This window comes from Sinocyclocheilus rhinocerous, unplaced genomic scaffold (assembly GCF_001515625.1).
Source record: "Sinocyclocheilus rhinocerous isolate Xijiao unplaced genomic scaffold, SAMN03320098_v1.1 scaffold1568, whole genome shotgun sequence".
In the NCBI taxonomy this organism is placed as follows: domain Eukaryota; kingdom Metazoa; phylum Chordata; class Actinopteri; order Cypriniformes; family Cyprinidae; genus Sinocyclocheilus; species Sinocyclocheilus rhinocerous.
The window spans coordinates 419,422-444,402 of record NW_015660888.1 but is presented as its reverse complement, the minus strand read 5'-3'; the positions used below and the strand labels follow the sequence as shown (position 1 = coordinate 444,402).

The 24,981-nt window shown below is 36.8% G+C and overlaps 3 protein-coding genes and 3 long non-coding RNA genes across 7 annotated transcripts in view; 3 read left to right on the top strand and 3 right to left on the bottom strand.

The window, feature by feature from the left end:
* Nucleotides 1-2,150, top strand: part of LOC107725813 (dual 3',5'-cyclic-AMP and -GMP phosphodiesterase 11A-like) — a 55,419-nt gene extending 53,269 nt beyond the window's left edge. The window contains exon 19 of the mRNA XM_016535213.1: nucleotides 1,792-2,150. Coding sequence (XP_016390699.1) covers nucleotides 1,792-1,977 — 186 coding nt within the window. The 3' untranslated portion in view covers nucleotides 1,978-2,150. The remainder of the gene's footprint in view (nucleotides 1-1,791) is intronic.
* Nucleotides 2,151-10,033: 7,883 nt separating this feature from the next.
* LOC107725816 (uncharacterized) lies at nucleotides 10,034-11,208 on the bottom strand. Its single transcript, XR_001638165.1, has 2 exons — nucleotides 10,787-11,208; nucleotides 10,034-10,592 (listed from the first exon to the last, which is right to left on the bottom strand). It is a non-coding gene; the product is annotated as an uncharacterized LOC107725816 (long non-coding RNA).
* A 959-nt stretch (nucleotides 11,209-12,167) lies between these two features.
* Nucleotides 12,168-24,981, bottom strand: part of LOC107725825 (alkyldihydroxyacetonephosphate synthase, peroxisomal-like) — a 41,276-nt gene continuing 28,462 nt past the window's right edge. The window contains exons 14-21 of one of the 2 annotated variants that reach the window (XR_001638166.1): nucleotides 20,332-20,444; nucleotides 19,712-19,781; nucleotides 19,033-19,094; nucleotides 18,376-18,465; nucleotides 16,921-17,020; nucleotides 16,666-16,723; nucleotides 12,558-12,937; nucleotides 12,168-12,519 (exon numbers count right to left, since the gene is read on the bottom strand). Coding sequence is in view for 1 of the 2 variants with exons in the window: in XM_016535225.1 (XP_016390711.1) it covers nucleotides 12,816-12,937; nucleotides 16,666-16,723; nucleotides 16,921-17,020; nucleotides 18,376-18,465; nucleotides 19,033-19,094; nucleotides 19,712-19,781; nucleotides 20,332-20,444 (615 nt within the window). In the remaining variant the exon portion in view is untranslated. Of the gene's footprint in view, nucleotides 12,938-16,665; nucleotides 16,724-16,920; nucleotides 17,021-18,375; nucleotides 18,466-19,032; nucleotides 19,095-19,711; nucleotides 19,782-20,331; nucleotides 20,445-24,981 lie in introns of both variants that reach the window. The other variant, XM_016535225.1, reaches the window with a different exon arrangement.
* The window catches only part of LOC107725827 (uncharacterized), a 4,854-nt gene continuing 792 nt past the window's right edge, over nucleotides 20,920-24,981 (bottom strand). The window contains exons 2-3 of the long non-coding RNA XR_001638167.1: nucleotides 21,148-21,261; nucleotides 20,920-21,042 (exon numbers count right to left, since the gene is read on the bottom strand). This is a non-coding gene — a long non-coding RNA (uncharacterized LOC107725827). The remainder of the gene's footprint in view (nucleotides 21,043-21,147; nucleotides 21,262-24,981) is intronic.
* On the top strand, nucleotides 21,607-22,305 carry LOC107725828 (uncharacterized). Its single transcript, XR_001638168.1, has 2 exons — nucleotides 21,607-21,745; nucleotides 21,824-22,305. It is a non-coding gene; the product is annotated as an uncharacterized LOC107725828 (long non-coding RNA).
* On the top strand, nucleotides 22,580-24,597 carry LOC107725826 (uncharacterized protein KIAA0895-like). Its single transcript, XM_016535226.1, has 3 exons — nucleotides 22,580-22,830; nucleotides 22,916-23,048; nucleotides 24,126-24,597. The coding sequence occupies exons 1-3, from the start codon at nucleotides 22,699-22,701 to the stop codon at nucleotides 24,470-24,472; spliced, it is 612 nt and encodes a 203-aa protein (XP_016390712.1). The 5' UTR covers nucleotides 22,580-22,698; the 3' UTR covers nucleotides 24,473-24,597.

The following is a 24,981-nucleotide window of genomic DNA, read 5'->3' as shown; positions in this document are numbered from 1 at the left end:
TGGCCAATCAGAGCACACCTTGCTTTTCAGACCGATGAGCTTTGTAAAAATCGAAAGGCGTTTCAGAAAGGCGGGGCATAGAGGAGAAACAATAATGTACAGTATGTGGAAAATAGTGTGTTTTTTTAACCTTAAACCGCATAAACACATTGCATTACACCAAATACACAACATAATGTTCTTTTTAGCAACGTCATATGACCCCTTTAATGCAGATATTGAAGAGGGTCGTGATAGTGGGAAGCCCTGCCTCACACCCCGCCCTTGAGTGAAGAAACGTTTGTTTATATCCAATTTTAATTGCGCATTGATTGTTTGAATACATTGTTTTTATAATATTGTATGTTTTACCCCCAATACCTGATTCTAGAAGTTCTAAAACCGGATAAACCATTTTTTCAGCAGTTTTATTTTTATTTAATTAATAATATAATTTTAAATTTCAGATCAAACAATAATTGGCGGTTCCCCGCAGCATTGCTGTGGACCCCTGAGCTGGCGATTGATGGTCAGATTTTCTGTGTGTAGCAACAGATAATTCATCCAAACACTTCCCTGAAGCATGAAGAGTGTTCTTCCAGCACATGGCAGCATTATGACAGTTGTATCACTGAGCGACTCAAACAAACAACAGCTAATTTATTCATGTGCAGTCATTCCTCACTTTAATGCTTTAGAGTGAACTAAAAATGTGTGATGTTCCCGAACAGTGAAATGAGAAAGAATCACAAGAATCTGTCTCTTCCTGTTTGAATGTTAATTTCTAGTGAATACAGTCGCCTTTTTTTCCCTTCACATTCTAGTAAAAATCCTTAACCTTAATAAGAGGGTTCTGAATATAGTTGTGCATATTTCCCTTGTTAAAAGTAGTAGCCTACACTTAAGCATTAAAACAAGTACTGATTATGAAAATAAATAATATGCTTTAAAAGAATATACAAACTGAATGCACAGTGATATTTTCAGACACTTAATTGCATGTTAAATTGCAGTTAAATTAAAATGTATTTGTTTACATTTATGTAAAATGCAGTTAGCTGAACCCACTTAAGTAGAACACTTAAGTACATTGTTATATGTAAATTCATAATTACTTCTATTGTCTTTGAAATATGGTCAAAGTGAATGTACTGACAAGAATGTATAGTCAACTAAAATATACTTGGTTATTTTAGTCTAAACTTGTATGTCATGTATTTGTAATTTCATATTTGTAATGTTGAAGCTGCAATTTAGTACATTTAAAATATATTAACTTTAAATGTAATATTGAATAGCACACTACAGTTAAAATTATGATCAAGTACTTTACGTGTGCGTTAGTATGTTAGTCAATACATCAAAATAAATATACTTCTAAATATCAACATTGGCTACCAGAAATCACTCACTCTGCCTTTAAAGCATGACAAAAGATTTAGAAAATAAATAATTTAAAATGTACTTTAAAGTACAGCTTTTTATTTTACATTATTACAAAGTGGAGTTTTTAAAAGTGCAAGTTAAGAAACAATCATGAACGTTTCTCTCTTTACGCAAACTTAAGTGGTGTTTTATTTCATTAATATTTTATCTGCAAGCAGTTTTTAATATACTTTTAAGATTTGGAGTACACTACATGTGTATATTTTTTTTACTGTTGTTTGTGTATCAAAACGAATAGACAAATCGACTTTTAAAAGGGTGAAGAAAAACTTCTTACTATCTTACGTTGTTGTCAAAGGTTGCGCGTCCACAATTTTGGTGCATATTAGGTTTACATAAATCAACTCTTTCTCTCCTCCTTTTCAGACATTTGCCAAATTAAACCCCAAACTACAGCCAATGATTGACTTGATCAAGGCCAATCGTGCCAAATGGGAAGAGCTACACCACAGACACCAGCGCAGCCAGGAAACCACCGGTCCTGGCAGTCCACGTAACGCAGACGCCACGGCAACCAGCTGCAGCTGCGCAGGCCCCAGCGACTCTCTCTGACCCGCAGCAATGCAGACGGAAGGAGTTTTGACCTCTGCTGCACGCTTCAGACCAGCAGCCATTACCTCACTAGCGCCCTCTATCGGGCATTTGCTCTATCTGTGAGCACTTCAGGCAACTGCGACCGAGTTTGCATCCGTCTCCACAGTGCAAAGACTGCACGTTTAGCTAGCAACGGAGAACCTTAGGGATGTGTTTACGCCCAGAAGCTAAATGGCTGAATTAGCTACTTTAGGGCTAGCATGCTAACATAAAGACTCTATTGTGCGTGTAAGCTACTCTCAGCAGGGACTGTTTAAGGAGGATTGCTGCTTTTTGAAAGGTATCATAGCGTATTTTTCCCTTTGTAGCTTTGATCTTGTTGAATGAACGCATATCTTGAGCACTGGAGCTCAGTTCTGTACTGTGCGTATGTCATGTGAAGAAATTACTAATGCAGGATTTGACTCTCTGTTTTGCCTTTGTTGTTTTAGCTGATGTATTTATTCCAGGATCAGGGGTTCGTGGAGCCGTGGGGCTCTTGGCAATGCTTGCAATGCAAATCCACTCCAGCGGTGTACTCTGTGCCTTGGTAAAACCCCTATGATAATGCATGCAGCCCGTCCTCAACATCACTCTACTCTCTTGTTCATACTGCATGCATCATGGATGTTCCCTCATGTCTTGGGCCAGTTTCACATCACAAAGCAATGTGTTTTTATTCATTTATTCACACTTGTGTTGTTCATGACACAAACAAAGTTATTCTGAAGATTTGTACTGGGGTGCGATTCCCAAAATCATAGCCAACTATTGTTGCAAGTTCTGTCATTACCAACATAGTTCAACAATTTGGTGTTTCCCAAATCCATAGTTCCAATGAACATTCGCAAAAAGCTTCGCAAAGGCAGATTTTTTTGCTCACATCTGACACAGATCGGAATTTGTTGCACGCGTGTAAACACAAACGTCCGCACGAGATCTGATTTTTTCGCATCCGATCTGAGCCACTTCCAAATGTGGTTTTAAATCAGATACATATCCGATATCTGGACATCCGACCTACGTCTAAACACACATATCTGATTCCCCGCAGAACTCACAATGCGAGGGCGACACGTTAGTTTGCAGCTAGTTTGCAAGCTTCACACTCACTCGCTCGCACGTTTTCTCACTCTCTCTCGAATTCATTACAATAAATATTATATTGGCGCTACTTTATTTCACTAAAGAATTCTACCTCTAACAAGCTTTAGATAAAATAGCCTAACAAATGAAAATTACCGTTATTTTCCATCGTTTATCCATTCAGTCAGATTTTGTGCTGCAAAACATCCATGACAGTCGTTGTCCATGCTGGCAAATAATAACATGAATTATATACATTTTAATAGCATGGCCATTCAAAACGCGAAGGTCTACCATGTGCATAGTAAAGCGATAACTGCAGAAAATCCTTTTGGGCGGGAATTAATTTAAACACAGATGATGCATATGTCACACAAAAGTGGAAACACTTCAGGAGTTTCGAAGTCGTCATCGGATTGGTTGAATTCTACAGGATTTCCGGGAGACGTGTGTGTCACTTTCTGTAACGTTCCGTCTGGAAACAAAGATGCGGTGACGCCAAACCCCCCCTTACGAAAGAAGAAAGCCGTCGTGTTTACCACTGTGACGACGAGCGCTTATCAGGATCAACTAAATGCTGGATTTTCAAAAGTATGTGAAAAATTGTAAGTTCACGGCACAGAATCTTTCAAATACATCCGAGAGTTTTACACACCGGTCTGTTATTGTGGCGACATTTCCACGCCCCAAAACGTGACGACGAACGAAACGAACTGTGATTGGTTGTTTGACATGTCAGTCAAACGTCCTCATGGGCGGGCCTTGGCCAATGAAAGCTGCCATGAATTCCAGACCTTCAGCCGTCAGTCTGAAGGTCTGGCTACGCGAGACTACTACCTGCTTGACGTCATTAACCAACATGGTTCAAATGATGAATGTGCAGCAAACTTCCTACTTTTTTGGGAAACAGTTGCGAATAATTAGTTTGTTTCTCCAACAATGCTCTCTATGGTAGTTAAGCAGTGAATTATGTCGCCATTCGGGAAAACGCACCACAGGTCTAATGCTTCTAGCTTCAAAAGGACTCCAAAGCCCTAAAAGTACCATAAAAGTCATTTATATGATTTGTGCGAAGTCATACAACAGCTTTCTTTAGGAAACAGACTGAATGACTGAATCCACACATTCTAAGTAGTTCACCGCAATAGTTTAGGTTCCATGTAGTTTTAATTACTTATTAATTACTTTTTGAATATAAATGTGATGCCTCTCCTCATGTAAATTATATTTCCTAATGATAAAGTTTGTAATAATTCTGACTGGCCGACTCCTGATAACCATTTCAAAAATGATTAAAGGAAATACTTGATGTAGTAACCCAGAAATTCAGAGTTGTAGCTTTGTAACATTTATTTAAAAAAAAATATAACCTTCTGTCCCCTCACATGTTTGGTTATTAAATATTTTGGCTAATTTGATCATGTTTTCAGACACTACAGAAGTGCATTACTCTCTTCAACAGATTATCCCATAAAATAAGTGTAGAAAATGTCTGCAGGTTCCATTTGGGCCTATTTCTATCTTCAGATTGCTTTTGACAGCCACCTTCTCTTTTTTTGTTTCATGCGAGTTCTTGTGAAATTGTCAGCGTAATCTGAGACATGTATGTGCCTTTACTAAGTAAAAATACACATATTTTCCATCCAGAATCTCATTGTAGGGAAACTCTCATCCTCTCTATCAGTTGGCTAAATCTCAAAAAACTTGTCAAGGTCAGCCTAAAAGGAAACAAAAAAAATAAAGTCACCTATATTTTGCATAAAGGATCATTTAGGACTTTAAAGGGATAGTTCACTCAAAAATGAAAATGACCCCATGATTTATTCACCCTCAAGCCATCCTAGGTGTATATGGCTTTCTTCTTTCAGATGAATACAATCAGAGTTATATTTTAAAAATGTTCTGGCTCTTCCAAGCTTTATAATGGCAGTGAATGGGTGTTGAGATTTTGAAGTCCAATAAAGTGCATCCATCCGTCATAAAAAGTGCTCCACACGGCTCCGGTGGGTTAATAAAGGCCTCCTGAAGTGAAGTGATGCATTTGTGTAAGAAAAATATCCATATTTAAAACTTTTTAAACCGTAATCTCTAGCTTCCGCTAACTGATGTACACGCGTTCACGAGATACTGGTGTTCCAGCGGATGACGTAGGCGTAGCGTAAGCTCCAGTGAGAAGTGACGAACGCAGAAGCGCAGAGGAGAGAGCGAAACAAAACACTGATCATGAATTAGTAGTACAAAATGAGGATTTGTAAAGAAAAATGTCGGAGGATTTCGATATAAGCCAAGAGGAGACTGAGTTTCCTTTGCTGTAAACAAAACTTAGTTCTCGCGAGACTAGCATATTCTCAGCGGAGCTTACGCTACGCCTACGTCATCCGCTGGACACCACTCTCTCTTCTTTCTCGTCTGAAAGAAGAAAGTCATATACGCCTAGGATGGCTTGAGAGTGAGTAAACTATGTATGCTATACATACTAAACTAGTATGGGTGAACTATCCCTTTAAAGATTTTCTGTCCAAATTCTCAAAACCGCAATGTATCCAAAGGATTTACTTTTGATTTTGTTTGTAATTCTCATTCTCTCTTAATAATGATAAATGGTTATTATCTGGTGTTTTTATTTTTTATTTTTTATAAATTTTGTAAAAATAAACCCTGTTGGCTGATGGGAAGGGTGGTGAATGATATCAGGGGCTGTTTTATGCATCTCTTTTTTTTTCCGTCAGGGATGGACTGGCTGTACAGAGCTAAATTTATATAAGTGCACACAGTTTTTTTTAGTTGCGTTCATCCATCTACTGTGATCAAACATGTACTATGATCAAATCTGCACTTCCAGGTTGAGTCAGGTCAGAGGTCACAGGACGGTTGAACACGGCTCCTCTACAGAACGTCTTCCTCCATTCAGGAAAACGTCTAAAGCTTTGAGGGCAGCTATTACATTCACTCAGATCAGACATTTCGTTTCTCTCCCCTGTCCCACGCTCCTTTGTGTCCTGAAGTGGCCTCTGGTTTATTTGATACGTGACTGCACTTTGATAACTGTGTTGTGGTTTGAAAGCCTCCTTGTGCTAAAAGTCCACCTGCTCTTGGGAAATTAACAAAGATAAAATGTCAATTGATAAAGAGTAAAATGTAATTGCATGAAGAAGTGTCTGCTTCAGGGATGAACGGTTACCTGTAATAATTCATTATTCAGTACTTGATTTAATGTACCTGCATGGAAGCAGCTGTTGCATCGCAGAGGGGAGGAATAGTTTCATATTGTGTAACTGCATTATTCAGAATGTCTTACATTATTCCCAATGATTTCTTGGGGGATTGCTTCTTGTTATTACCACTTCTCTGAGGCATTATGTAAGTGATGAGGCTCTTTTGAATTGTCTTGTTCTCTTGGTTCAACTCTCCTTTTGTCTGACAGAGATTTCTTGAGAATCCTGAAGCATGATTTCTGGAAGTGTAAACTGTCCAATTCAAATAAACGTGCTGCTAGTAATAATGAGTTGGAAATTTATTGTGTGTAGTTTGAAAAATGTTCTGCGTAAACATTAGGAAAACTATAGAGCCCCAAAGAGGACATGGTGATGAAAAAAAAAAAAAAAAACAAGATGGGAGGAAAATGTGTTCTCTCGTAAAACACGCATTCTCTCGCAAAAGCATTGCGCTCCCAGAGAAATGTTGCAGGCACTCGCAAAACATACATGTTGCCTTGCACAAGTATTGCATTCCCTCAAGGACCTTTGGTTTCTACGCCACTTTTTAAACACTCAGAAATTGCTAGTAAACTTCCCAATAAATGAAACGTGAATTTTTTAAGTAAAAAGACTGGAATTGTATTTTCATGTTAAAATTCAATAATCTTTACACCTTTGAGAATTTTTTTTTTTTTTTACAATGAATGGATTTTTTTTTGTTTAGTTTTTTTGTGTGCTTCAAATCAGTTTGTAATGTTGATATTCATCTCAGAGCTGGCTGGTTGGGTTCACTACAGTCTCTCTGGTGAAAATGAAAGAGAAATATATTCTGACAGCGAGGCTGTGGAGGTGGTGATGAAACTGCTCCTAGCGGCCCTGCAGTACTGCTCATTTTAGACGTCTCACTAACCTGACATACATAATTCAGACCATGAAGCACAAATGAGTTCAGTTCATTAGTCAGGTGTGATCAGCTGGGTTACATAAGGAGTAACAGCGGAAATGTGCTCAGGGGCTCCTAGAAGCAACATTGTATTCAAAACAAATCCAGACGGATGCCACTCAACAGTGACACCGTGTGGTGGGATGCATTTGTGCGCATTAGACAATGATTCGCTCCCAAAGGCTTTTTACAGAAACTAGATTTACGTTATCCGTAGATTACAATAAGTGACTAAATATTTTAAAATTACAATTAAAATTAAATTTCAGATTTACGGAAGTTTTTAAGAACTTCAGGTAAATTACTTCTTTTAACCGATGAATTGACATGACTTTTACAGTCATCAGTGTTGTATAAAGTAGACAATCATAAGATACCTTTATGGGAATGCACTCTTAAAGTATCTCATTGGTATTAAAATACACAAGGACTTTTAATATCAGTTACTTAAGTACATTTACTTAAGTTTCAAGGTAGGCCTACCTACATTTTAAGTAAGGGCACATCAATGGCATCCTAGAGGACTAGCGTTCACCCCAAAATTAAAATCTGTCATTATTTACGCACCCTTGTGTTGTTAAAAATGTTCTTCTGCATAACGTTTCAATTGAACCTTTAATCTCGGAGTGCATCTAGGTTAATGGGGATTTATAAACTTCAGTTCATTGTTAGAATGTCACGTATTTGACGCTACATCGCATTTTAATATTGAGATATAAAGAAATTTAAACCAAAATGTAAACATGCTATAAATTGTTCAGTCTTAGTTCAAGCCCCCTGCTTCCCACCAGTGTTGACAACTAATTTTCAGGGGAAGTTGCTAAAGGAAGGTTGATTTGTTGCTAAAAGTTGCTAAATCATGTTGTGATGTCATTGCGTGATGATGTCATTACGTAATCACGACGCAAAATTGTGTCAAATCTCAACAAAAACATATATTTTATATATGTTCATTTAGATTTGTTCGTAACGATATAAATTCATAATATTAAAATATAAATAACCATTTTAAATACTATTAAATTAAACAATTGCAAATAGCTTAATTCCTGTGATGTGTGTACTGCTAGGCATCTTTGGTTTCCTCTTTTGTGTAATTTAAATGGTAAATTGTGCCTTTTTATCGTTTGAGTCACTTATCAAAAGTTGCTAAAAGTTGCCAAATACATTTTAAAAATAGCTAAATTTGTTGCTAGGTGCTTTTCGGAAGAAAACGTTGCTAGGATAGTCTGAAACGTTGCTAAATTTAGCAACAAACTTGCTAAGTTGGCAACACTGCTTCCCACCCACCTTGCAGGCGTTGCCCTACCTCCAGCTTCACGAGGTGACCCTGACGCCGAACCCACCAAAAGAGACCCTCCTTATTTAAAGCAAAGACTGTAGAATACCCTTATAAGGACTTTGTTTAAAGCCAATCCCTGCGACAAGCGTTCTAAATACTCGTGACGTCAGCAGCAGATTGGTGATTCGAATGTTTGAATCATTCAGACCTCTTTGCGTACTGGTTTGAGATTCAAAGGAACCGAATTGATCAAACGATTCATTCGCCAAACACTAAGCTTCTCTTGCTGTTGTTTTGTTGCGCCTTGTAGTCGCAATTTCGCATTCGTTAACTTTGATAACTAAAAACATGAAGTTTAACCAGATTGAATACATACCTGAAAGTGCTGCACGTGAGCGTTATATTATGTCTTTTTCGCATCTCAGCGCCAGACTGTAGCCTAGTCTCTTCCCGGAAAGTTGGTTGTCCATCAACTGATCATTTGCAGGTGCAACATGAGGCGGTGGCGTGGGCTTACCGCGTTCATCGTAAAATGCGTATTTTAACATGTATGATTACATATTTTAAGTATAACGGTTTTGTTGTGTTTAATACTAAAATTAGGATGGAAAGTTTTTTAGTGCCCTACGCAAACTGCGTACTCTACGTAGCACGGCTGTACAGGTCGCAATATATATATATATATATATAAACATACACACACACACGTTATATATTTTATATATATATATATATATATATATATATATATATCTACTGTATCTACCTCATATACGTTTTACAAGGCTGTCTGAACCCTGGTTCTTCAAAGAAAAGTTTGTTGGAGGAGTGAATGAAAATATGAAAGACCTTAAATTTGTAGAACTTTATTTTAAATCATTTTAAGGCATTCTAAGGAGTATTACTTTATGCACAGTATTCCATACCAACTATGTACAGATCCTGGATGCTGATTGGTCGACACAATATAGTAACAATTATGACTATATCTATCTAGAGGGACTATATTTGCTGGTGGAATATTAATATTTTAGTTGAATAACTTTTTAATAAATATTGTGTATTTAATGTTTATTATTTCACTATATGTTAAATGTCCTCCTTACACCTTACTGTTTAATAATATAAACAATACAGATAATAAGTAAAAAAAAAAGAGGAGTATGCAAAATATTAAATACATTTGCAGTATACATTTTTGTCATCTCAGAAGCAATATTATTTTGCATTTTTAAACTAATTTTGTGCATAAAACATAAGTGTTGGGCAGCAAATAATCGATCAAGAAAGATGTTACAAGTCTGGTTTTCTGGAACATTCGTCACCCTGGAAATGAAAGATCAGGCTGAGTGCACTGTGTTGGGGGACTGCATGCATACTACGCATACTGGAAAATGTGAGCTTTTCAGACTATGAAGCGATCATGAAGAGAAAGTGTGCTTTTCAGACAAGAGCTCTGATTGGACAGACAGAAAAATAAACTTAATATGACATTTGCAATAATGACAGGACATAAGATCTAAAATGTTCTGACATGTTCGGTTCATTTATTGCACAAACAGCTTTGACAAAATTTACTCTGATATTAAATGCATGACCAGAAAATCTGTGGGAAAACAAGGGAGCTTTCATAATATTCAGATTGAAATCTTTTAATACGGCTGTTGTTGTTGTTGCTTTTTAAGTGAAACATGAGACGTTTGATGATGAAACCATTCAGGAATCACTCCGAGGGGCAACAAAACCTCGTCTGATCCTTCATTTCGGCGTTTCAGCAACACACACAAAAAAAAAGTTCAGAAACAGATGGATTCCAAACACACAAAAAAAAGCTCCTCTGACACTTAATAAATGGTAGTGTCATTTGGGAAAGCGGTGAAAAAGCTCTGCTGAACATCACAGCCCCGTTTGACAGGCTCGAGGAGAGGCGTCTCTCAGCAGTGGGCAGGACGTCTGAAAATAAAGACCCTGCAAGGCTATTGGATTATTTGTTTAGGCTTAAATGTTTTACAAAAGTGCCACTGTAGTAAAGTGAGAAGTCTAAGCCCTGTTGAATAGGATACACACTGTTAAAGGGACAGTTCACCTTCAGTTGCTCGTCCCCATTGATTTGCATAGTGTTTTTTTCCATACTATGGAAGTCAATGGGGACCAGCAACGGAAGGTGAACTATCCCTTTAAAGACACTAAATCCGTTTTTTAAAACGGCTGTGTCTATTTCTTCAAAGAGCAGCAGAGTTTAAGGTCCGCACAACTTGGTAGCCTACAGGAACAGTTCACTTGAAAATAAAAACTGTCATCATTAGGTCCAAACTCAATGTCATGCTGTTCCAAAAATCACACTGCTTTCATGCTGCTTTTTTTTTCAGCATATTGAAAGTGAATTAAAAAAAGCACCATGGAAGTATCAGCAGTAACTCTCAGTTTGCACATAATTCAAATAATGTGTTAATGTGCACCAGGTCTGCGATCATCGGCAGTGGTCATGTGTCTCATAACATGATGATTTTAATAAATAATGATTTCAACTGGAGCATATAAAGCTGCCATATGACTTCAGAAGACTTGGAATATAATGCTTTAACTGTTTGGACTACTTTTGATCTCTTTCCATAATGTTTCCGATGTCTGGAAATGAGCAGCATGAACATTCTTCCGAACATCTCATTTTGTGTTCTACAGAAGAAAGTCATTCAGTTTGATGCAACACGAGGGCGAGTAAATAATGAGAACACTTCCTGTTTTAAGTGAACTATTTCTTTGAAAGCAAGCATCTCCTACATACACAAGTCAAACCACTTGTGCAAACTGACAACAGATAAGGTAAGCCACACTTATTTTCCCTCAATGTTGAATGCATACAAATCGAATGATGTAACAGTCGCATATAATGTTTTAGATCCCAGTTCAGATCATCTCTGGCTTTTTGCATATGTTGTGTTAAAAAAAATACAATTTATCATGATGGATCTTCGGTGAACATACTCTTCAAACCATGTTTATATACAGGACGAACAGATGTGTGTGGCTGAAGAGATGCTGACAGTCTTTGGTAGAAACACAAGGAGACATTTGATGCAGATCATTCAGATGATCAAGCCAAACCAAATCCACTCCGTCCAAAACCTCTGTCAGCCAGACCACAAGCTTGAAGACAACATCTCTGTTAAACCCCAGTTACAGGGGGAGCTTTCATCAGATCTGGCTCAATACACAAACTGCACCTCTTAAAAGGATAAATCTCACAAAAATGTCCAGATCATATTCCATCTCCATAAGAGAGAGAGAAAAAAGTAACACTTTACAATAAGTTGGGTCACATAGATTAGTTAATGCATGGGGGGGGGGGTCTGTATTTATATAGATAGATATATCTGTATATATCTATATCTGTCAATATATACATACACACACATACATATTTAAAATACACATACATCTCAGTTAAAATGAAGTTAAAATGTATATGTGGAAATTAATTTATAATAATATCTGTATTGTTCATTGTTTGTTCATGTCAATATTGCATTAACTAATGTTAGTGAATACAACCTTATTATAAAGTGTAAAAAATATATTTTGCGTCAAGAAAATTTAGAATTTTGAAGCATTTATTTTTAGTTGAGACAGATTTTTTTATTACAGCTAAGCATATTCCCCCATTTTCATTTTTTGTAATATGAATAATTTTAATAATTTTAATTACTGTACGATTTTTATATATGTTACTCCAGTGAGATTTGGTGGGAAATTGTGCAGATTTTTAAGTGGTCTTAATGGGCCAAAAAAACTGGCTCCATTGTCTTTATGTATTTTGTTCATATACAAATAGAACATTTCTTTTATGAGATTCACCCAAAAATTATAATACACCTAGTTTGACAGGCGACATAGAAAAGGCAAAAGTACAGTAAGGAAGAGAGGATAAAAGACAGTAAACGTTTAGCCACTCAGAAAGAGGAGTGGAAGACAGACGGACAGAAGGCACAGCTTTTAAAAGCATAATTCAGTTACTGCTAATGTCCCAAACACAACATGTAGTGCCAGACACAGAAGCATCCAGACGTTACAGTATCAAAAACCTGTTCAATCAGGAAGACCGCCGAGAACTGAAGTCACGTGACCACCTCACTAAAGATAAGGTCAAAGGTGACAATAACGCAAGAGGACCGAGTTAATGGGAAACAGAGAAGTGGTTTATCGTATTACTGTGCGCACACACACCAAGAAAAAGACAGGACTATATGAAGTTCAAATCAAATATGACTAGATGATGATAGAAAATGTGCGGATACAGAATGTTAGTGAATCACAACAGGTTTCTGTTGCCAAAAACGTTCTGGGGGTCCACATACTCCTTCACCGACTTGAGCATGCCGAGCCCCACGCTGGACACGCTCTCTTTCATCCATTCCTTCCGGAGTTTTCCCACTGTGAGAGAGAGAGAGAGAGAGAGAGAGAGAGGGATTGAGCAGACGTGTGTGGCAGACAGCAGGATGTGAATGGCTCTCGTGTGCGAGCGGCTGTAAGCAGTGGATGATGGATGTTGTGGGGTGGGCGGCACTGCTGAAACGCTGAGATGTTTTGCATGATGTGATTTATGGAGAGCAGCAGACTATCAAACTCATTAAGCTGCCTGCGCTCCCAGCGGAGAGAGAGAAACTCTTCCTCTGTCTGTCTGTTTGTCTGCTTCTCTCGTCTTCAGACTAAATACCACAAGCTTCCACCCAACATACATCAACGTCAACTAAATGATCACACAACTTTACCAAAAAAAGAATCATTAAAAAATAAAGCAATACCAAACAACATATCAAAACTACTTGTAACCACAATTCAAAAAATTTGTATGACACTCAAATCATAAAATAAATGAATACAATGAATCGTGGGTAGCTGCCAGGGTGCTGTTCTGAGCATAACTCTATTAATCACGATATTAAAACCTATAAGCTAATAAGTTGTGACCAATAAATGGCTGATATTCAAATTCTACACAAATTTGTTAAAAATAAATTAATTAATAAATAAAACACTCGATTTAAACGCTTCAAGAGAATTTAGGCATCCCAATATTATATTTTAGTTTGAAAATGGATATTAATTTCAAGATTTGTTAAAAATTACATTAAACAGTGTTATTAAAGACTATTAAATCATTATTATTAAATCATCATTAAATTATCAAGTCATTATTACTATTGTTGTTGTTATTATTACTACATCATTATTATACAATTATTGTGAACTTTAAGTGTTAGATGAAGGAAAAAGTAATTTAAATACAAAAATAGGGGAAATGAGCATAAACAATAATCCAGTATCATCCAATGCAGATACATTTACATAAAAAAAAAAAATCAAATTAATAATAATCGGTTTTATCAGCAAAAGTCACACTTGAAATTCTCTTAACGGATAATAAAAACTAAAACCAATTTCCAACAAGAATATAATATAATATAATATAATATAATAATGATTTCTTTCCCACATCATTAAAACAATGATATGTCCTTTATGAGTGTTCGGTTAATATAAAACCACACAACATATTGTTTGTGAGAGCAGCAGTTTAGGGAACCTTGATGTCCCCGTCTCCTCTCTCTTTCTGTCTCACACGTTTAATATGATTGATAAGCGAGCAGACGGCATTTCGTCATAATACGTTACTGTTTGAGAAGGAGGCGGGGTTTGGGGCAAGGGCAGCTCGCTATTAGCAACACCCCAATCTGGGACTCTCTCATACATATGCAAATAGGTCTTGCGGCGACAGAGCCAGTCATCTTGCATGAAAGAACAGACGGCCGGCCCACCGAACACACAGCAAGCCAATCAGGAGGGGAGCACATTGGCCCCTCCTCAAACCCCCAGTGGTGTATTTGTGTCTCTGCTGGGCGGCAGACAGAAACAGAAGGAGGCATGACTGCATCATTGCCTCCATCACGGAGATAATTTACACATCTATCATCTCACCATCAGCCCATATTCCCGCGCTCTCTTTCCATCACTATCCTGTCACTATTCATCTCTCATAACCACTTTCACACAGCTGAGACATGCAAAAAAAATCAAGCCAGAGACAAAAGCATAGATGTGTGTGTCCAATAATGGCTGAATAAAGCGGAAGTGGTCTGAGTGTGTTTAGGGCTGATGCACTCATTTCCCCTATAACCCCTGGTCTTCACCTGCACAAACACGCACATGCTGTTCGTACTCCTACGCTATCCTCAGGCGTGCGTTTACACATGCTGTGCTCTAGGATCAGCTCAGAAGAAATCTTTAAGCATGTCTGCCTGGTGCCAAACAAACAAACCCGAAAAACAAAACTCCTGCAGCGAAGTCCAACAAGAATTCTTAGAATCCGGGTCACGGCACCAAAAAAAATAAAATGTTGTACTTCGTAGCGGTCACATTAGTCTAAAACATATCACTACTACTAGAGATGATGGGCAGCAGAGGTGATAGATGTTCTGGTGAGCGCTGGAATGTTTTATTCACTTTAGTGAATCTGTTCGTTTAGACAGTTCATTTCAAAACTCACAAATGATTCATGAATCATTACTTTCAAAATGTTCTCGGAAGCCCTTCTTTTTTGTAGTTAAATTTTTATTAGTTCTGTTTGCTAGGTACGCTTGGTTGTTTAATTTCAATGAACACAAAGTAAACAAACAAACAAATGATTCACTGAATTATTTGAGTCATTACTTCCAAAATATTTTACGAAGCCATTTTTTTGTAGTGAAATAAATGTTTAGTTAGTTCTGTTTGATAAGGTTGCTAGGTTCATTTGGACAGTTCACTTCAATGAACAGCTGAAATACACAAATGATTAATTGATTCATTTGAGTCATTACTTTTAAAAAGTCCTCAGAAGCCCTTAATTTTTGTAGTGACAAATGTTCAGTTACTTCTGTTGGTAGGGTTGCTCGTTTAGTTTGAACCGTTCAATTCAATGAACTGCTTACAAATGATTCACTGATTCATTTGAGCAATTTTTAAACGAACAAACAATTTTTGTAGTGAAATAAATGTTTAGTTAGTTATGTTTGCCAGGGTTACTTGTTTTAACAAATCCATAGTGTTAAGTATTAAACATTAACTAGTTTACATCGATTGCGTCCAGTGTTGTTTTGTCAATATTTTCAATATGACAGCCACTTCCTACCAAAGTTATACAGTCAGATGACAAATGCGTTGCAAATTGGTTTGACCAAATCATTGAAAAGGAGTCAGTTAAAAAATGACTCATTAATGAATCAGAAATCGTTACTTCTTTCCATTCTCCATCTTGCTCTCCCTAAAGGCTGTGTGTGCGGTCTCTTTTTAACTCTATCTCTAACAGAGCAGCAAATCTATTTTAACCGTTTATCTGTTTAACAACGTCCTTTTAAAGTGCAAATGGCATCTTTTTATTGGTTTAGTTTGCTTAGATATGTGTACACACGGCCAACGTGTAACAAAGAAACGGTGTGCGCTTGTGTTTAAAGCGAGTGGAGGTCTGGCAAATGTGCTTGGATGCATTCACAGCTCTGACCTGCAGTAAACACAGGTTAGTAAACTGTGCCTTTCTCTCCTGCGCCCTCCCACCTCGCAAGCCCAGACTACATCTGTTTTTCCAGATACACACGCACACACTTCATTTGTCATGCTGTGATTGTGTGTAGACAAAAGGGCCTGTCGGCAGGCAGATAGTACCGCAGTACAGCTATTAATCACAATTACACAGAACTCCCCCAGGACACACACACACACAGCATGGCTTTCTTTCATTTAGATCGCAGTCAGGAAACTTTATAAATATCAGCTCACCATTTCCTCTCTCATTTTAAAAGTATAGTTCATCCAAAACTTAAAAATCACCTGCACGTCATTTTCTCTCTTCTTTGCAATATAAAAGTGTGTGTGTGTGTGTGTGTGTGTGTGGCTGTGATTAATGAGTGTGGTGATGTTTAGCTAGCAGCAGGCGGATGGTAATGTAGATAAGTCATGTGTTTCAGATCCAATAAACCAGGACAAACCACTGCCCCAAACGCTGCAATTCTCTAAAAAGCTGAATTGCTGAGTCTAGAGGCCGAGTACTATATATGTTCTGTTCAGTAGAGATCAGAGTGAGTGAATATATTCATTTATTTCAGGTGATGTGTGATGAAATTCACCTCCATGGTGGTGAGACAGACTTCCTCCGTTGGCCAGAATCTCCTCCCGGGCTGCATGCTACATAACAAATGCGAAAAAAAAGAAACAAATTCTCAATATCCACTTATTTCAAGCCTAAAAATGGAACCAATTATTTGTTTTAAATTTAACAGAAGTCCACGAAACCTACAGCTGAAACAGTATATTTTGACGGCTTTAAAACTGAGAAATATATTCACAGGTGAATACTGAGGAATACTCAATACTGTACTTACCTCCACTTGTTCGTAGACGTGAACAGGATCACTCAGACCCCGGTAATTAAAGGCAAAATAGAAATACACACAAGCACCTGCGTCATACGTCTGTGTAACTCTAGAAAGAGGGAAACAGATTTTTTTTTTTAAATCAAGTTACAATGATTCCAAGTTCTTCTGGGAAGTTCCTACTTAAAGATGCACTCAGCAACATTTTGTTATATTGCACTGGCCGATATGCCGTCAGCTTATACTGACACCTAGTGGTGTGGATGTAGCATCATGCAACAGTGTTATTTTTTCCAGTTACCGATGCAGAAATGTGCCATTAGCAGTCAGCCATGATTATTTTTTTTTTAATATATTTAATATTTTAAAATATCTGTTGTCTTAAAATTATTTTTAATTTACCTTTTTATTAAAAATACTGAGCGCACTTTATATAATTATGTACATTTATATAATCGTGTACAATGATTACATAATTATGTACATTACACAAAATCTATGCACTGATTTCAAGTTGTTGGGTTTCCTAGAAACGAAGAAGCTGGACAAAATGTAGCTAGTTACATTATTATACATCAGTTAGTTGTTAATTTCTGGCAAGATTTATAGCCATTCTCCATCAATGGTACAAAAAAAGCATGCACAATAAATTGTACAGTTCATTTTCACAATCATGATACAAATATATTACAAAATATAGATTTTATTTGACCAAGGAAGACAAAAAGTCAAATCTAAAAATTGAAATTAAACTAGAAATCAATTTTTGCTCAATTTCATTTAGTTTTCTATGTTTCTGCTGGTATACACACCTCTAATCACTGATTTCCAAGAGGATCAGTAGAGTTTGATGTTTCTATAATCAGTTATCTTAACGGCCTTCCTGCTAAATCAGATTTACGGCTTCTGCGGGATCTTTCATGCCCACAGAAAGACACAAAAAGAAAGAGAGGGACATTGACATGCATTCTATCCCGGGCCTGCCTTTGTGACGCTTGACTTTGAGACAGTGAAAGTTTAAGGGCTGTGAGTTTGTGTTATCTGATTTTGCAGAGGTTAAATGGCCACATCAATCATGTCACACGCAGCTGGATAGCCAAAGACAGGAAATGAATGACTGAGAAATGCACTTCAGTCCAAATCTCCCTCTTTTTCTGTGTGTGTGACGGTAAAGGTGAGATCAGAATGAACAGCGTTCACTATTCAATATAACAAATTGCGTCAAACTAGATTTTTACAATTAACTGAAGTTGCCACCAACATTGCTATGGCCTTGTGGGTAATTTATTAAACATAACACTATATGTTAATATTCCAGATGATTGCTAGGTGCTTATTTATGGACAGCATGTCAAAGGTCAGAAAGATAGATGTGTGTGTGTGTGTGTGTGTGTGTGTGTGTGTGTGTGTGTTTGTGTGTGTGAGTATGTGTGTGTGTGTGTGTGTGTGTGTGTGTGTGTGTACCTGCATGTGGAGAGCGGAGGGAACTGTACTCCTCTCTCCTTACACTCTCTTACAATCCTCTCCTTCACATTCCTGCACAAGTCCAAAACCCTGAAAGAGAGACAAAAAAAGACAAATACTGAATAATACAGAAGTGGCCAAAAATTAACCCACCTATTCACTCTTTACTATTACTAACATTCAAAATAGTGAAATTATTAAAGTTATTAAGACTATTAAATAACTAAATAAATAAACAGCACAAAAAAAACCCAGTATAATAGCACAACACACAAAATAAAACAAATATGTAAAACACGCTTACATTTGAGCTTTTTGTCTTTTCTTCTCACTCTAAACATTCACTCAACCAACTTCATGAGATGAGTCTTGGGATGTTTTTAAATTGTATTGGGTTCACATGTATGTTGCACACTTGACTGCTTTTAGTTCATAATCTGTGTTAATACTAAGAGCCAGAATTTCAGGTTCACATGAAGTCTGAAAGTTTCTGTGTCTCTGTGGGAGTTCAAGTTTTTTCTTTGGCTTTGTGCCCTTCAAACCTTCCCACCTCCACCAAACCATTCAGACAGAGACAACAGAAGTGTCTAAGAGTGTGGGCAGCAGTGGGCGACAAACAGAAAGTGCACAGGGCAAAGCATCGCACTGAGCATTTACCTGTCCCACGGCACAGACGTCTCAAACGACTCTCCGATCACATAGTAGTCCATTCCCAAATCCTGCACACATACACACAGATGTTTTTTGTAATGTATTCTATTGTTCACCAAAGATGCATTTATTTGTTAAATTTTATTTTATTTGTTACAATTTAAAATAATAATAATACATTTATAATAAATAAATAATACATATTTTTTAATCTTAATATATAGTAAAATATAATGTATTCCTTTGATGCAAAGCTGAATTTTTAGCATCATTACTCCAGTCTTCAGTGTCACATGATCCTTCAGAAATCATTCTAATATGCTGATTTGCTGCTCAAGAAACATTTCTGATTATTATCAATGTTACCAATTCTTAATATTTTTTTTTCAGGATTTTTTAATGAATAGAAAGTTCAATAGAACTGCATTTATTTTAAATATAAACTTTTGCAACACTATGAATGTCACTGCTGGCACTTTTGATCAATTTAATGTGTCCTTGCTGAATAAAGTATTCATTTCTTTCCTTAAAAAAATCTTACTGAACCCAAACTGAACCAATGCCATTAAAACACACATTTAGGGTTAGACATAAAAAATAAGTTTTATGAAGGTGCATTTTTGGGTCGTTTGAAGTCTGTTGTAATTAAGGAGAGTAAATCAGTGTGAGGAGTTTCATAACACACCCGCAGATACGCGATGACAAACGTCAGCATGTAACCCCTCTGACCGTTATCCTCTCCTGCTGCTAGACCCCTACAACACACACACACACACAGTAACAAAACAGAGTACAGGTCACTGGGAAGCAAAGGGGAAATATATATATTATCAGCACAGTCAATGTTGCCAAAGAAAAATCATGAGGCATTTGTGGTCCGGTGAATATTTCCTGCATGAAGACACACACACACACACACACACACACTCACTCACACACACTCACACACAGTCACACACACTCACACACAAGCAGCGGATCAATAAGGTGAGCTGTGGGATTCTCTTCTATCCATCACAATCAGCCTCTAATTAAATATTCTCAAAATCAACATAAGCTTTAATGCAGAAATCATTCAATCTGTTCACTCTTCTCCTCACACACCCATCACTGCCACTGAAAGAGCCGTGATGAATGAGGGAGAATGAAAAGACAGAGACAAACGCTAGTGCTTCTTTATACAATCGGTGAGATCAGTTAAGGTCGGGGTCACGACCCTTAGGACCTTTACTGGTGAAACAGTAACTCTGGTTCCATAGAAACAGCACAGATTAGAAGAACAAACAAAAATGAGCCATTTCTTACCCAAACTTAGCTGCGATGTCGTAAACCTGTTTCTCGTGCTGCAAAACCTTCCCACGATCCCCCTCAAATAACAGTGTAGCGACACACAGGTGGTGCGGGTCAAATCCTTTAAACTGAGAGTGATATTGCATGGTTAGACGACATGAAATCTAAATTGATCAGTAGAAATTATTCTGAAAATTCTCTGCCTCTAAAATTAGTTTTCATTTCTGTTTTTATTTCAAGGCTGTGTGGGTGGGGAAAAACAATATTACCCAATAATATAATAGCCTACTTTTCACAAGGCAATCAAATCAGTGGATAAAAATCAATAGCAATATTTCTTGCTTTGACTGCAGAATGACTGAGCAAGTATTTCAGAGAGCAGAGCAGTGTAATAGTTGTACAGATAAACACTGAAATCCGGCAGTAGCTGTGATGTCAAAAATTTACACAACTACTCACTGTTCAATATACTAAAATGTTAAATAAAGATAGTAAACAAAAAAAGTCATATAAAAGTCCTCAAAATTATGTATGTGTACAAAACACACACACACACACACAAATAATAATACTCAAACAAAGCAAAGCAAAAACAAAAAAATAAACACTTATTTTTAAGTTTCTTTGTCCGATTCTGCTCTCTCTATAGAGATTCAATCAGCCAACTTCATGAAACGCATCCTGGGATGCTTTAGATGCTCCGCCTCTAAAATACGTTTTCATATTCTGATCAAAACACAAAACGAAACAAAAACAAAACACATAAAAAAATTAATAAATAAAAACAATATAAAAATAAAAAATAAAATAAACTAAACTAAATACACTCACATTTAGGTTTCTTTGTCTGATTCTGCTCACTCTATAGAGATTCAATCAGCCAACTTCATGAAACGCATCCTGGGATGCTTTAGATGCTCCGCCTCTAAAATACGATTTTATATTCTGATCAAAGCACAAAACAAAACAAAAACAAAACACATTTATAAAAAATAAATAAATAAAAAAATAAAATCAAAACAAAACAAAAACAAAACACATAAAAAAAATAAATAAATAAATAAATAAATAAATAAATAAATAAATAAATAAATAAATAAATAAATAAATAAATAAAAAAATAAAATCAAAACAAAACAAAAACAAAACACATAAAAAAAAAAAATAAATAAATAAAAATAAATAAATAAAAAATAAATAAAAAAATACACTTAGAGGACGCTTCCGCAATTATATTCTGGATAAGGTCTCTATGATACAGTTTATCCTGCTATACAATGAGTTTCATTTTGTGTGTGTGTGTGTGTGTCTGTTTGTCAATCAGACTGTCCTCAAGTGCAGTGTGTCAGTCAGTATGTGGCAAAACAGGCAGATGAGCTTAGCTTGGAGCCATCTGATGTCATCAATGTGCTGCGCAAAACCAGTGAAGGTACAGTTAAAATAAAATGACTTAAATTTTTTTTTGTAATTCTCAAAACTAAAATTGATTTCCATTTTGCTCGTCAAGGTTGGTATGAAGGCATGCGTCTCTCTGATGGAGAGAAGGGATGGTTTCCAGCAGAGAATACATTAGAAGTAACTACTGATCACCAGAGACGGCGGAACGTGAGGGAGAAGTACCAAATCACACAAGCAACCAGTCAAAACACTCCAAGTTGACTCCTATATACTCACTGCCCATCTCATTTGCCCTCACTCCCCAATAGCTTCCACTTCCACACACACACACACACACGAAGCAGGGGCTAATTAGTAACCCCCTTGCTATCATTATCTTTAGAATATGAAGAACATCAAGAAGTTTTTAAAAATGTTCAAAAGGAAGCCTGGATTGTGAAAAAAAGACATTTTATTGGACAGATCTGCTGTTGTCATGAGGTGACTAACAGGACGAGCCCCTTCCATTGTGCTGTCAGGCTCCACCTTCAGCTCCATAGAAACAGTGCAAGCAGGTTTTATTGCTACATTTATAATAAACCAAAAAAAAAATAAATTAGTTTTTATTTTTACATTTTTTCTTTTCATTTTAAAGTTTTAGTAATTTTGATGTGTGGTTTTGTAATTTTTATTAGTTTTTTAATATGTCTATATAGTTTTTATTATTTTTTATTTCAGTATTTGTTATTTTAGTACTTAAAGTTAAACTAAATGAAATGCTTGCTTAGCAACCAGCTGAAATAAAGTAAGTTTGCTTTTTCAAAATATTTTATTCCAGTTAATGTCTATTTATTTAAAGTAACAAATATATGGTTTTATTATTTTTTTTGTTTTAATTTTAATTCACTAGAATACGCCTGTTTGGAACACAGCCATAGTGTTGTTTAAGTCCTGAAACTATTGCCATTTGTCTCACCTCATGCCTTTTTCTAGGCAGTTGGGATTATGGAGTGTGTGTTGAGGAAGTATGAGACCTATGAAAACTTTGAAGAAGTCACAGGGGGCAGCTTGCTACCGAAGAGTCAAGTGTGGGCAGCCTCACGCAAGTACCTACAGAAGGAGGGCTGTGTCGGTGAGGTGTGTGGATATCGGAGTTTAAGTGTCGGGGCATTAGTGTTTTGCCAAATAACAAAGGAATAGTAATTTCAAATTCTGTCACCAGGTGGTTGTAAGTCTCTCTGATGAGCTTCTGTCCCAGGCAGTAATGATGGTGGAGAGATGTCGACCAACACTAACTATTAACTTGTCAGGAGCACGGCAACATTGGCTTGAGGGCATGCTTAGACATGAGATTGGTATGAACTTTAACACACTTCAAACTATAAATTAAACACTAATACTAAACAGATTTGTAAATATTTTGTCCAGACTGTGACAAGTAACAAACAACAGGGCATTTTTTTTCAGTCATTTCATTCGTATTGCTGTTGTGTAGTACTAGGTAGCCCTGCATATAGTAAAATCTATTTGGTACAAAATGCTGCTTGACATAATGCAGTGCTGTTGTGATGATGTTTTTCTGTAGGCCAGCCCAGATGTTTGCATCACCCTGTTTTCCTTGACAAAAATCCAATAGGATTTTCCACTGGCTTTTGGATTATGGCAGAAAATAAGCTCTGTGACCAACAAAAGTTTATGATTCGTACACGTTAAACGCTAAATGTAGGCAATAAACAAACTATATCACTGTTGCAAGACTTCAACGTCACCACCATTAAGCTTCTGAAAACTCTAAGTCTTTATTTAAAACACATCTTCCCTCAAAGTATGAGTTGGCAAGAATGTGATTATAAATAGGAGGCTGTGAAACTAGTGAGTAGTTGAGCTTTCCTGTTTAGCAAGATGTCGTTTAATGTCCCCGACAACTTCTGTAGTCCCATTTTAGATACTAGTAAGCAACTACCATATTCAAGACAAGTAAAGGCTTAAAAAAATCTCAAAGGGTGTATTACTGATGTATTTTATGTCATAGAATAAAATGTAAAAAAAGAGCTTGTGTTAACCACAGACCTTTCATTTAGCCAAAAATGCATTAAAAAAACATTGATTGTAGGATGATGGATTTTCGTGTTCTGGCCTGCAAAAATATGTCACCTGCAGAACTCTAGATTGTATATTAAATATAATTTATGTTCTGATTGGCTGTTATTGTGTCACATTATGTAGCATTTTTGCATTTGGTCTAGGCGGGCAAAGCACTTGATTTTGCTGGGTCACAGCTGGTTACGACATTGATCTTGCTATACAAGAAATATTGTATTGACATCCTTCTGGTTGAATCTAGTTGATAACTGACCATTCTTGATGTTAATTGTATAGTCTTTTGTCTGCAAAACCTGCCCTTCCAGCAATTTTATGACTTTCACTCCCAGGCACACATTACTTACGGGGTGTGAATAACAGCATGCAGCCATGGGCCACTTCTGTTGGGAGAAAGCGGTTTGGACTGAAACCAGCTAATCCTACTGAAGAGGGGCTTGCTAGTCTTCACAGTGTGTTGCTACGGAAACAGCCCTTCCTGTGGCGAGCCGCTCTGCTATACTATACTGTATACCATGCCACAAACATGAGCTTCAGCCAACTGTTCAGCCATATTGCTCACTTTGTCCAAGATCCTGCTGTACGTTGGGAATACTGTCTCCGCGCCAAACGAGGACAGACAGATACCTCGAAACCAGGTGAACTAATCGCTAAGAATAGAACTGAGAAACATTTCTAATATGTGATGTGTCATTTTATTATGTTGACTTGAGAAAGCCAGCATTCTCTGATCTATCTATCACTATAAAAGCCTAGCACCTGATTGAGACGCACCCATATCTGAAACATGTTAAAGCTAGCAACCATACCAACAACATGCTAAGACATGTCAGAATGTTAATGTGTCATGAAACCCTAAAACACATTTTTTAAAATGTTAACATATATGAACAGGTTGCACATCAGTAAAAACAACTTCAGCACTCATTATGTCTATTATTAAGGCAAAAGTGGTTATTTTTTCATTTTTTTTAAAGCAATTTTGTTCTTCCGGTTCAAAAAGCAAAGTTGAGCCTGCGTCACGAAAAGTGACGTATATGCGTTAATCTGGAGTGGTGATTGACTGCCGTGACTGGAGAGTACACGTCTACGCAAGGCCGCAACCATGTCTTGAACATTGGGGGGTATCAACTTACATATACACTGCCGTTCAAAAGTTTGGGATCAGTACGTTTTTTAAAGAAGTTT

Excerpts from the sequence above, each read along its gene's own strand:
- LOC107725826 (XM_016535226.1), top strand. The coding sequence starts at position 22,699 with ATGGAGTGTGTGTTGAGGAAGTATGAGACCTATGAAAACTTTGAAGAA. Across the intron at positions 22,831-22,915 it reads AGGAGGGCTGTGTCGGTGAG|GTGGTTGTAAGTCTCTCTGA; the intron begins GTGTGTGGATAT and ends TTCTGTCACCAG. Across the intron at positions 23,049-24,125 it reads CATGCTTAGACATGAGATTG|GCACACATTACTTACGGGGT; the intron begins GTATGAACTTTA and ends TTTCACTCCCAG.